Raw genomic sequence first — 12264 nt, forward strand, 5'->3', positions numbered from 1 at the left:
GACCATAGAAGATGGAGACTTTCATCGAAAGTGACAAGGGAAGGTCCAGACGGATAGCTTTGCTTGAGATATGTGACGCTGTTTGACTCAGATGGGGAATAGTTTGAACTATTTATGTGAGAGACGCTCACAACAGGAGTCGGACCATACATGAAATGTTCAGCAGTGTCAACAAAGCTGAATGTAGGGCAGCTGAGAATCCCCAGTGACAGCAAAAGTAAGTCTACGTGTGCTTTTGACAACACAAAGATGTTGAGCTTTGTGCTGTTTGTTTGCCCCGCAAAACTTGCTGTCTCACTGCAAAATGCCATGTTAGAAAATTCAAATGTACAGCAATGTAATTGAAAATACAGATGTTTAGATGCATTATGATTGAGCTTCTTTAGGAATTGCAACAGTTGGTATGTTCCATTGCTTCTTTTGCTCATATTGGGGATACCAAAATCAACATGCACAATCGAAATGGACTTTTCAATGTATGTAAAAAAAAATTATGTAAACGATTCATTGATGCACATTATTGCAAAGAAACAGAATTTCCTTCATAATTTCCCAACTCTTATTTTTTAACCTCATATCACTTTTCACCACCCAATTAATTCCCAACAGGAACAGAATTTATATTTTTCACCATTATTTCTGCTGATTTCAGTGTGAAAACTGAGAAAATGAACGTGCTGAAGCTCGGCTTGCAGCATTGCAGAACTCATACAGTGTGAATTCACAAACTCAAGATGCTTACACGAGATGTGTGAACATCAGGGCTTGAAAGCGTCATGTTCACAGACTCTTTATTCTGGTCAATTTTTAGTAGCAGACTGTTTTGAGCAACAAATTAAACAAAACATGAGCTATTGTTGATGCAGCTCGCTTTGCACAAGTGAAATTGATGTTTTTGCCATTTTCAAGGTAATGAGGCTCTAAATATTGTTTAAGCGATATGCATATTTGACATTTACAATACGCAAGTGCTATAACCCCTCTCAGTTTAACTTTAGTGCTTTTTTTGTTTTGTTTTTTTGTTTTTTATAGAATAGAAGAGAAGAGAAAGTGAAGAGAAAGTGGTAGTACTACTGAATCAAGTGCTGTCAAAAAAACAGCCGTTTCTTGAAAGTGGCTACTGACTCAGAAGCTCTGGTTGAGTTAGGCAGATCATTCCACCAACAGGGAACAGTCGTGGTAAAGGTCCGAGAAAGAGATTTTGTGCCTCTTTGAGATGGTACCACAAGACGACATTCGCTAGCAGAGCTCAAGTTTCTGGATGGCACGTTAGTCTGAAGTAATGAATTTAGGTAAGAGGGAGCAGTGCCAGTGGTTGTTCTGCAGGCAAACGTCAGTGCCTTGAATTTAATGCGAGCGGCAACTGGCAACCAGTGCAATTTTGTGAGGAGAGGAGTGACGTGTGCTCTCTTTGGCTCATTAAAGACTACTCTGGCTGCAGCATTCTGGATCAATTGTAGAGGTTTGACAGAGCAAGCTGGAAGACCAGCCAGGAGAGCATTACAATAGTCCAGTCTGGATAAAACAAGTGCTTGGACAAGGAGTTGTGTAGCATGCTCTGTAAGGAAGGGCCTGATCCTCCTAATGTTGTGCAAGGCAAATCTGCAGGACCGGGCAGTTCTAGCAATGTGGTCTGTGAATTTCAACTGACCAATTGAAACTGACCATCAATTACAACCCCAAGGTTCCTAGCTGACCTTGATGGCGTTATGGATGACGAGCCTGGCTGAATGGAGAAGTTGTGATGAAGTGTTGGGTTGGCCGGGACCACAAGTAGCTCTGTCTTCGGAAGGTTTAGTTGAAGGTGGTGGTCCTTCATCCAGCCAGAAATGTCTGTTAGGCAGGCTGAGATACGAGCAGCTACCGTTGGATCGTCAGGCTGGAATGAGAGGTAGAGTTGTGTGTCATCAGCATAGCAATGATAGGAAAAGCCATGTTTCTGAATCACAGATCCTAGTGATGTCATGTAGATGGAGAAGAGGAGTGGTCCAAGCATTGAGCCCTGAGGCACCCCAGTAGCTAGATGTTGGGTCTTAGATGCCACACCTCTCCATGACACCCTAAAGGACCTACCTGAGAGGTAAGACTCGAACCATTGGAGTGCAGTTCCCGAGATGCCCTTCATCTTTAGGATTGACAGTAGGATCTGGTGGTTAACTGTGTCAAAAGCAGCAGACAGATCCAGCAGGATGAGGACTGAGGTTTTAGAAGCTGCTCTTGCCAGTCTCAGAGCTTCAATTACTGAGAGCAGGGCAGTCTCAGTTGAGTGTCCGCTCTTGAAACCAGACTGATTGTTGTCCAAGAGGTTGTTCTGTGTAAGAAAGGAGGAGATCTGGTTGAAAACAACTCGTTCAAGTGTTTTCGCGACAAATGGAAGAAGAGATACCGGTCTGTAACTTGTTAGATGTGCTGGATTTAGATTGGGTTTCTTAAGCAGTGGGGTTACTCGAGCCTGCTTAAAAGCTGTGGGAAAAGTACCAGTGTGAAGAGAAGTGTTTATGTGCGTGAGTGTGGGTACAACTGAGGAAGAAATGGCTTGAAGTAGATTAGTGGGGATTGGATCAAGCGGACAGGTAGTAGGGCGATTGGAAAGGAGGAGTTTAGAGACTTCCGCCTCTGAAAGTAGAGAGAAGGAGGGTAGAATGTGTGCGTTTGTTGGTAAAATGTGTGTGTCAGTTTGTGGATTGGTAAATTGGCCGCTGATGGTGGTTGTTTTTTCTATGAAGAATGTGGCAAAATCGTCAGCTGTTAGGGTTGATGAAGGAGGAGGAGGAGGAGGGTTAAGAAGAGAGGAGAAGGTTTCGAAAAGCATGCGAGAGTCAGAAGAATTGAAAATTTGTTTTGATAGTAAGCCATTTTAGCAGTAGAGATATTAGCAGAGAAGGAAGAGAGGAGGGATTGATAAAGACCCATGTCTGTCGGATCTTTCGATTTGCGCCATTTCCTCTCTGCACCCCTGAGTTTAGTACGATGTTCGCGGAGAATATCAGATAACCAGGGGGCAGAGGGTGTGGCGCGGGCTGGCCTGGAGGAAAGGGGACAGAAGTTGTCCAAGCAGGATGTTAAAATGGAGAAAAGAGTATCAGTTGCACTGTTAGTATCTAGTGTTGAGAGCTGATCAGGTGGAGGAAGTGTGGATGAGACCAAAGAGGATAGGTGAGAGGGTGAAAGTGAGCGTAGGTTCCGTCGAAAGGTGACCTGTGGAGGAGTGTGTGTTGTGTTCTGAGGCAGGTTGAGGTTGAGAGTGAGGAGGAAGTGATCTGAGGTGTGCAGTGGAGTGACCAGTGTATTGTCCGTAGAGCAGTAGCGTGTGTAGATAAGGTCCAATTGGTTACCTGATTTGTGAGTAGCCACAGTAGATACTCGTTTAAGGTCAAATGATGCAAGCAGGGTGTGGAAATCGGCAGCCTGAGGTTTTTCTAGGTGGATGTTGAAGTCTCCAAGAATTACAAGAGGAGTACCATCTTCAGGGAAGGATGAGAGTAGCACATCAAGCTCCTCTAAGAAACTGCCAAGTTGACCTGGGGGACGATATACAACTACAAAATGGATTTTTATAGGATTAGTGATGGTAATTGAATGTAATTCAAATGAGCTGTTGTCAAATAGAGGTGGTAAAGGATCAAATTTCCAGTCATTTGAGATCAGCAGACCAGTACCACCACCCCTTCCGGTCAGACAGGGGGTGTGTGAGAAAGTGTAGTTAGTGGAGAGGGCAGCAGGTGTGACAGTGTCCTCTGGTCTGATCCAGGTCTCAGTCAGGGCCTGAATGACTTGAAAAAGATGTAATGAAATCAGCTTTGTTAACAGCGGACTGGCAGTTCCAGAGACCAATAGGAAAAGAGAATAAAGCTTCGAAAGACCCGGGTTCGAATCCATTGTGAGACACCAATGTGTCCCTGAGCAAGACACTTAACCCCTAGTTGCTCCAGAGGCGTGTGACCTATGAAATATAGCAATTGTAAGTCGCTTTGGATAAAAAACGTCAGCTAAATGAATAATTGTAATTGTAAATAATTGAGTATTAAACTTCAGAGCGTAAATCGCCTTCAATTATTTGGCCTTCTAAAGAGAGAGTTTTTTTTTTCTTAGACTTATGACTTTTCTTAGACCTCTTGGTAGATAAGCTGCTTTATGATTAATTTCACTCATCTACCGTGTGTCTGTGGTGAAGGCCACATGCATTCACGATTAAAAGCTTTAAGATTGCACTAGATGGACTGTATAAAAATGAATGATGTATAATTAATTACATTTTAGATTACATTTTCATTTAGCTGACGCTTTTATCCAAAGCAACTTACAATTGCTATATTTCAGAGGTCGCACGCCTCTGGAGCAACTAGGGGTTAAGTGTCTTGCTCAGTGACACATTGGTGTCCCACAGTGGATTCGAACCCGGGTCTCTCACACCAAAGGCATGTGTCTTATCCACTGCGCCATCAGACTTTGACTGAAGTAAATTAACTCTGTGCAACAGTGTTCAACCTAATTAACATCACGTTAACCCTCAATGTGTCGTTTGATTTGCACTGAATTTAACTACTGTTTGACATTTGATTTGAGTTCCGACCGATAGGGACAGAAACCCAGATAACAGGGAAAATTCTCAGAACTTTAAATTAACATTCCATTAATGTTACTGGAAGAACGTTTGTATAACTCTGCTAGAAAGCATATACTGTGAAAGCTAAACCACCATTAGCTAACTCAGCCTATACTAGCCTACTTTGCAGCTTTTTCCTGTCTACCGTACCTTGCTGAAATCAGTTAAGTGTGTGAACAAGGTGGTGAGACTTTGGTCTTCAGAAAAAGTGGAAACATTGAAAGGTTATTTTCTCTGTACTGACTGGGAGGTACTGTATGATCCAGATATTGACAGGCATAATGAAATCAGGTCTGCATATGTCAAATTCTGTGTAGATTCTGTGATACCAGTTAAACAGGTCAAACACTTCTCAAAGAACAAGCCTTATATAGGCTAACTAAGGATGTTAAAGAGTGTATACATCAGAAACACTTGGCTTTTTAAACAACGGGAGCTGAACTTATAAAACTGGCTCAGAAAAAGCTTAATCATATAATAAGAGAAACTCGTAAGAATTACAGATATTTAATTGATAGTGAACTGAGTAAAAATCCCAAAAAGCTGTGGTCTAAGGTAAGGTGTATAACAAATATGACACCTAAAAGGATAAGCATGCAGGTTGTAAATGAGGAGACACTGGCAAATGAGCTTAATGAGTTTTATTGTAGGTTTGATGTTAATTCTAGTGACTGTCGTGATGTACTGGGGGCTATTGGGATTGATAATTCAGTTTCTAAACCTCAAATGAGTTTGTCTGATGTTGTTAAGGTTTTTAAAAATCTTGATACCAAAAAAGCAACTGGGCCGGATGGTCTATCTGCTTTTATCCTGAAAACCTTTGCAGAGGAATTAGCCCCTGCACGGGTAGACATTTTTCAGAGGTCCGTTGATACACATAGTTTTCCAGATATTTGGAAAAAATCAATTATCATACCAGTTCCAAAAAAGCGTATAACGACTATCACCCAGTTGCTTTAATCTGCGTTGTGATGAAGTGCTTGGAAAGGATTATGGTGTGGAAGCTTAAGGAAGAGGTTAAGGACCATCTTGATCCTTGTCAGTTTGCCTATCAAATCAATTTATCTGATGATACTGCTATTCTTGGTCTTCTGTATAAAGATAAGGACATTCAACATTATACCTCAGAGATCGCTAACTTTGTTACATGGAGTAAAGAACATCGTCTTGTAATTAATGTTAGAAAGACAGAGGAAATTATTTTTGATTCCAAATTAGTGGGCAACCACTCACCTATCATGATAAACAATGAGCCCATTAGACAGGTTGTTTCATACAAATATTTAGGTCTGCTTATTGATAATAAACTTTCATTGGGGGTGCATGTGGATAATCTGTGTCAAAGGGTGCAACAAAAAATGTACTTTTTACGAAGGCTGAGAATTTTTGGAGTTTCTCAGAGGGTCATGTTGATGTTTTATCGTGCCTGTATTGAGTCCATCCTACTGTATGGTTTAGCAGCCTGGTTCGGTAATTTGACAGTTACTCTTAGATCTCAGCTGAACCGTTTGGTAAGTACAGCAATGAAAGTGGTTGGTCTGGGGGTTTACCCCAATATTCAGTCTATATTTAACAAAATTATTTTTAAACAGGCGAGGAAAATGACTTTGGACCCTTCTCATGTGTTTTATCCACAATTCGAACCACTTCCATCTGGTCGGCGTTTTCGTACCCCAAGGTTTAGATACAACCGCTATAAAAACTCTTTTGTTCCTTTGGCTACAAGGTTGTTAAACTCTGTTGCACAGGACACAACTGTGTGATTGTTATGGTATTGATGTGAGTATCTTGTTATGCAGCTTTTTACCTGTATTGCTCAAAACAAATTTCCCTTTAAGGGACAAATAAACTTAAGTAAGTAAGTAGAATCTTGCTGGAACTTTAACTAAACATTAACATTAATGGAATGTTCATTTAGAATTATCTGTGGGCGTTACAGAAAGTATTTGTTTAGTAACAATGGAAAATGTAATTAGGACCTCATTTAGGACAAAAGCTATTACAGAATAACATTTCTTAAGTGCATTATCTAATCTAACTACAGATAGTAAAAGGGTATTTCAGAAGCATCCTAACTTGAGAAAGAAAAAAAAAATCCTAAAAACTGTCCATAGTGTCCTAACTTCAAAATTATTTAAAAGCCAGGCGTAAAAAACACATTACAATATCCATGTCTGAGAATGGCATCATATTTATCAATGATACAAGAACAGCGATGTTTGACTTTTTGAACACCCAAATGATGTGCTGCACAAAACACTGATCATTAGAGACTCCCACAAAACATAGTTATAGGCTTTGTCTTTTCTACCAAGCTTGTCAAAACTTCTCATTCCACAGCACTTCATTAGAAGCACACCTAGTGTTTACTTCACAGCAGCTGCTTGCTTGCTTAGACTTGATTAACAAACGCGTTAAGATTTTCAAACAACAGATAAAATGAGATTTTGTAAGATAGGACAATAATCATTAATCAAGTTATCATTTGCTTCTGTAATATGAATTTGTGAAAAATCCTAAATTAATTTGTCAGATCTTAAGGTAACACTTTACAATATGGGTGCAATATTGCATCAGCAACTAATAAAGAGTCTATATGATTAATAGATTAAGTAATAAATGAATTGCTATTAATTAAACGTGTCATCATGTATTAATTCCTTAATAACATATTTTATTAACTAATAGTGTAAATTAATGTGTTAATTACCACAATTAGTCAAAGCTATGCACTTCAACTTCCAGTTGTCTGCTTTAATTAATCATTGATTTGCAAATCTATCATTATGTTATGACTTTACTTGTTGAGGCACATGACTAATCATATTAATCATATAGACTCTTTATTAGTTGCTGGTGCAGTAATAATTAATTAATGGTTTAGTTCTTCATGAATCATACATTAACTCATGATTATCTGTGCATTGGTTAAGTATGAATTAATGCTTATTAGTGCACCCATATTGTAAAGTGTTACCGATCTTAACTTAAGATAGAAAGTTTTGTAATATGCCCCATCTTCTTTAATGATGTTCACAAAACACTTTTTAATTGTTATAACTTGTTTAAGAATGTTCACAGAACATTCAAAAGTAACGCTCGCATAATGTTTGAAAATGTTTTAAATGTTTTAAAGAACATTGAGAAAGAACAAAGCTTTCATAATGGGAATGCTAGGAAATGTTCTTTGAACATATTTTGTTAGCTTAGAAGGAATAGACTTAATTCTCATGTTTGCACAAAGTATTGTTTAGTTAACACTACCATAACCTAATTTAGTAGCAGATAAAATAAATCAAAATAGATTAAGATTTATGTGATATCGAGTAAACAAAGTCAGTCATTTTGTCTTCTGTTTTTAATATATTGCTCTTTTTAGGTCCATCCTCAGTGCCATCTGCCGCAGCCATAAAGAGAAGACACGGCGAGCGAGACGGTGCGTGACAGATGCTTTTATTTGACTTGGAGGGGCTAATTTGGATTAGGGAGGATTTGTGTCCCTGCTGTGAGCCCGGGCCTGTTTGCGAAGCGACTTGCGGAAAGTAGATCTGATGCGGTAGGTCCGCTGTTTGCCTCTCCATGAGATAAAACTGTAAGCCAGGGGGAAAATCAGGGGGAAAATCACATTTAAGCCAGTTCATTGAACTGTGGAGGTAAACAATGAGGATTTAGACCCAGACAGAGCAAAGATGAAACACCTCAAAGAAATATTTGCAGATTATCGGTATCGCCAACACATATTGCACAAACGGTTTCCAAGCAGAACATTTTGCTTCCAAATGTTTGTCTAATTTAGTGAACATAGAGGGTTTTTGGGATATAGTAGATCTTTAGTGAAGGGAGACTTTAATATAAAAGTCTCTTTTATAAAACTTTTCTAAGTGTTTTTGGTCTTTTTCAGCATAGCCTACCTTAGACATATTAAAGTCCCCCTGCATTCAATAATTGGATCCCTTAAAACTCATCTTTGATAATCACAATGAGATATTTAAATGTTTTTTCCCCCTATGAAAATAATTTCTTCCTGCCTTGAAATAGCTGTCACAGTCATCGTCTGCACCAGTCTGTCTTCAACTTCACTACACTACCCAGAATCCTTCTTGTCTCCACACCTGATCTCACTCCCTCAATTACCCACCTGTTCATCGTCCTCATCATCCGTGTCACCTGTCCTCACCTCGTTATTGTTCATTTGCATCTGTATTTAGTGTCCTTCTGTTCAGTTAGTCTTGGCCGGTTCTTGATTATGTTATGATGTTAGCTTGCGTGTCTGAGTGTTTTACATGCCTGTCTGTACCTACCTGAAGCTATATTTAGTGAACAAGTTTATATTGGACCTTTTGCCTGCTTGCCTTGTCTTCCTCCAACACCACACCGTGACAGAACCCCGACAATAGCTTGAATGTAACTCTAGACCCTTGCCTCATTTAGTAAACCATGAATATCCAAATGAGCCCCGCCTCCACTCACTCACACTCAGTCAACTTTACTGTAAACGCTGCACAGTGGCAAGTGGAAATACTGGTTTAATTTATCAATATATATTTGAACCAGAAACTGAATGAGAAGAGGAAGAGTGAATTAAACATGCAGTTCTAAGGTATTCTATGTAAAAAAACAATAGTTTGAATATGCACAAAAAGGGGATGCATATATATTTTAATATCAGTGAAAACCATGTATAATATGGTTTTATTGGTATTATTATTATTATTGTATTAACTAATATTAACTAACAAAGATAAATACATTTGTTAAAGTATTTGTAGCAAATCTTTGTTAATGGTAGTTAATAAAACTATTATTTATTAAGTCCATTAAATATTATTAACAGATAGGCTACAACTTTTTTTATTTTAATAACATATTAGTAAATGTTTATAATGTAAATGCTTACATTTAAATTACATTTAAATTACATTTAAATGCTTAAATGCTTTACAAGTATTTTTATTTTTAGTTCATAATAAGTAATGTAGTTAACTGTAGTTTAACAAATGAATCCTTATTGAAAAGTGTTTCCATTATTATTATTTTCACAAAAATAATCACAATTATGATGATGATAATAATTAATCAATTTAATAAAAACTAATTTAATAATATTTAAATATTATTAAAATATTTACATGTGCCTACACTTTTATATATATCTTATAAATGATCATGGTAGAGTTTATTTTTTATCCGTACAGAGTAATTCATGCCTTTAATCTTTCCTGGACTGAGAAGTCACACAAACAAATCTTTGACTGTCATCAGCATCAGTCATGGACAGTGTAAAAAAAGACCTGTCTTTCTTGTTAATCCTTGTTCTTTGGGATACGGTCTTGTCTCGTCTTACACGTGTGTCAGCCGGGTCCCCGCTAGTCAGCCTCAAAGGGATTTTGAGCCAAACATGGGCGAGAAGTCAGGTGACATCCTCACTGATGTCTTCTGCTAGTAATAGCTTCCTGTCATGGCTTTTTCCCGACAAGCGTTTGCTCTGAGTATTGGAAAGCTTTATCATCAAAGCATAAAGTTTCATTCTTCATCCAGGGCGAGATCCAATGTCTTTGTGATGGTCAGTGTACAACTGGGACCGGCAAAACTAAATCAACCCCCCCCCCCCCCCCCCCCCCCCCCGTGAGGAAGGGAAGCGGCTCGGAAAATGACCAAATCAAAAGTCTTGGGTGTTATGTAAATCCAATCCCTTCTTGTTGTGGGACAGTTTTCCAGATCAATAATATACATTTTTACCAGGATGAATTAAGTTTTATGATGACCAATAATTAAGTGGCCGGTAATTCAGTTTACTTCAAACATGTTTTTGCAATTCAGGACTAGATATTTATTAATTAAAGTGCCCATGATATATATATTTTTTCAACTATGTTCACACTGTCAGTCCAAATCCAATCATTTGTGTATCAGATCGTCCACACTGTGTATCGCAACTGTTCTGATCTGATTTGTGTGTCCTGTGCCGCTCTTTTCAGTTTTCTGGAATATCTGCATTGGTTTCTGCAATGACGTCGTGTTAGTAGACATATGCCAAACACAACAACAGCAGCGTGGAGGGTTTGCAAGGGAGATGTTGTCTCATTTACAACATGGCTATGTGTATCATCACACTGGATGACTGCTTCTTCTGAGCCAGCGGCAGAAAAAGGAGGCTGGTGTGAGAGTCTTCTGTCTTTCTCTGCAGGTTTCAAAACTTTTCTCCGACATATTGTCATTTTCTGCTCGTCCGGCACTTTGCAATAACACAACCTTGGTTTTGCAGCGACTCTCAGCAAGTTTCTTATAACAACTGCTGCGTTTACACTGCAAGTCTTGATGTACAGATCCGATCTTTAGATCATGTCTGATTTGTTTGTCCACCTGTTTACATTCACTTGAGACACACCTGGTTTTCAATATCTGTGTTTATATTAGTAATGAAACAACAAGTGATGTTGGTTATCTCTTATTATGCACATATATAACCCTCTGGTTTTGAATGTCCATACTAATTGAGCGTCAGCGTCAGTTCTGGCAGGCCAGGTAGTCAAGACGCTGCTAATGCTTTGCTATCAACACTGTCCCGTCAGCTGATCAGCTCCAGCTGAGCTGCATTAGCTGATTAACTCCCCTCGTTGCTCAATGGCCAAAGCTCAAACAAGGTGCCTATTTAAAGCTCATTCACCTTGCTCATACATGCTTGCTGCTCGCTCTGCTGGTTTGCTGCTCGCTCTGCTGGTTTGCTGCTCGCTCTGCTGGTTGCTGCTCGCTCTGCTGGCTCGCTGCTCGCTTCTGCTGTTCTGTACGCTGGTAAAACACTCATGTTGTTAAACGCAAAAGTACTGCTTCTATTTACCCTAGTGTCGGCTATGACTTCCACCGCTGTCGAGGAAGATTGGCAAGACTCTTCTGAGGAAACCCGGCCATCACCATTTCAATCGGATCAGGTGCAGGATGCCTGCCCGGAAGATAACGCTACCGCTCGTAGGAGTTCTCGGCGGTTGGCAAATAAATCCTCGTCCCAACCATGCATCGGCGATTGGCCCGCGGCAAAAATACTGGAAACCCTATTTTTAAATGACATTCAGCCTCCGCGTGGCGCCTCTCACGAGGACCTATTTGTCCTCCTCTGCGATTCTCTAATAATCCCAGTTGTTGAATCTCCGCCGGTGCCTCCTCAGTCCTCCGGAAAAAAGCACACCTCGAAGCGAAAAAATCCCGAGACAGCCAGCAAAGCCCCAGCACAAAAACGGGACAGCTGCTCTGTTCGTCCGGGCCCAAGTACTTTTTCAGCAGATGATCCAGTGCTCATGGCACTTTCTGACATCCAAACTTCTCTCCTCGGCATGTCCGCTAGGATATCAACACTGGAAGACGGCTCCATTTCCAGACCTTCCTCGACCATCTTCCCTGCTTCAACCGCCGCTGTTGTCTCCGACCCGCATCAACATCCGCGCCAGCCTCAAAGTGATGACGTCACCACGGAATTTTCACCTAAAAGGACCCTAACAACCGCCGTACCTCTTTCCACTGGCTCGCCTTTTTTCCCACCAGCTGCTGCCATCTCTCATCAGCTGAGGGGACAGATATTGGCAGGTAATGACATCAACCTTGTTAAACTCCTGCTGGGTTCCGAGCTGTGTGAACGGCGTATAGTAGACTGTGGTGACGTGCAT

At 40.0% G+C, this 12264-nt stretch overlaps 1 protein-coding gene across 1 annotated transcript; it reads right to left on the minus strand.

Moving 5' to 3' along the window:
• Nucleotides 1–1088: 1088 nt before the first annotated feature.
• On the minus strand, nt 1089–12264 carry LOC143713998 (uncharacterized). The gene is given in 5 exon segments (XM_077204912.1): nt 1089–1652; nt 1655–2841; nt 2844–3766; nt 3768–3899; nt 12110–12264. Coding segments are annotated over 5 exon segments (2961 nt in total).

The sequence above is a fragment of the Siphateles boraxobius genome, unplaced genomic scaffold (assembly GCF_051911475.1).
Source record: "Siphateles boraxobius isolate OS27281-9 unplaced genomic scaffold, OSU_SipBor_1 53, whole genome shotgun sequence".
NCBI classification, from domain to species: Eukaryota; Metazoa; Chordata; class Actinopteri; order Cypriniformes; family Leuciscidae; genus Siphateles; species Siphateles boraxobius.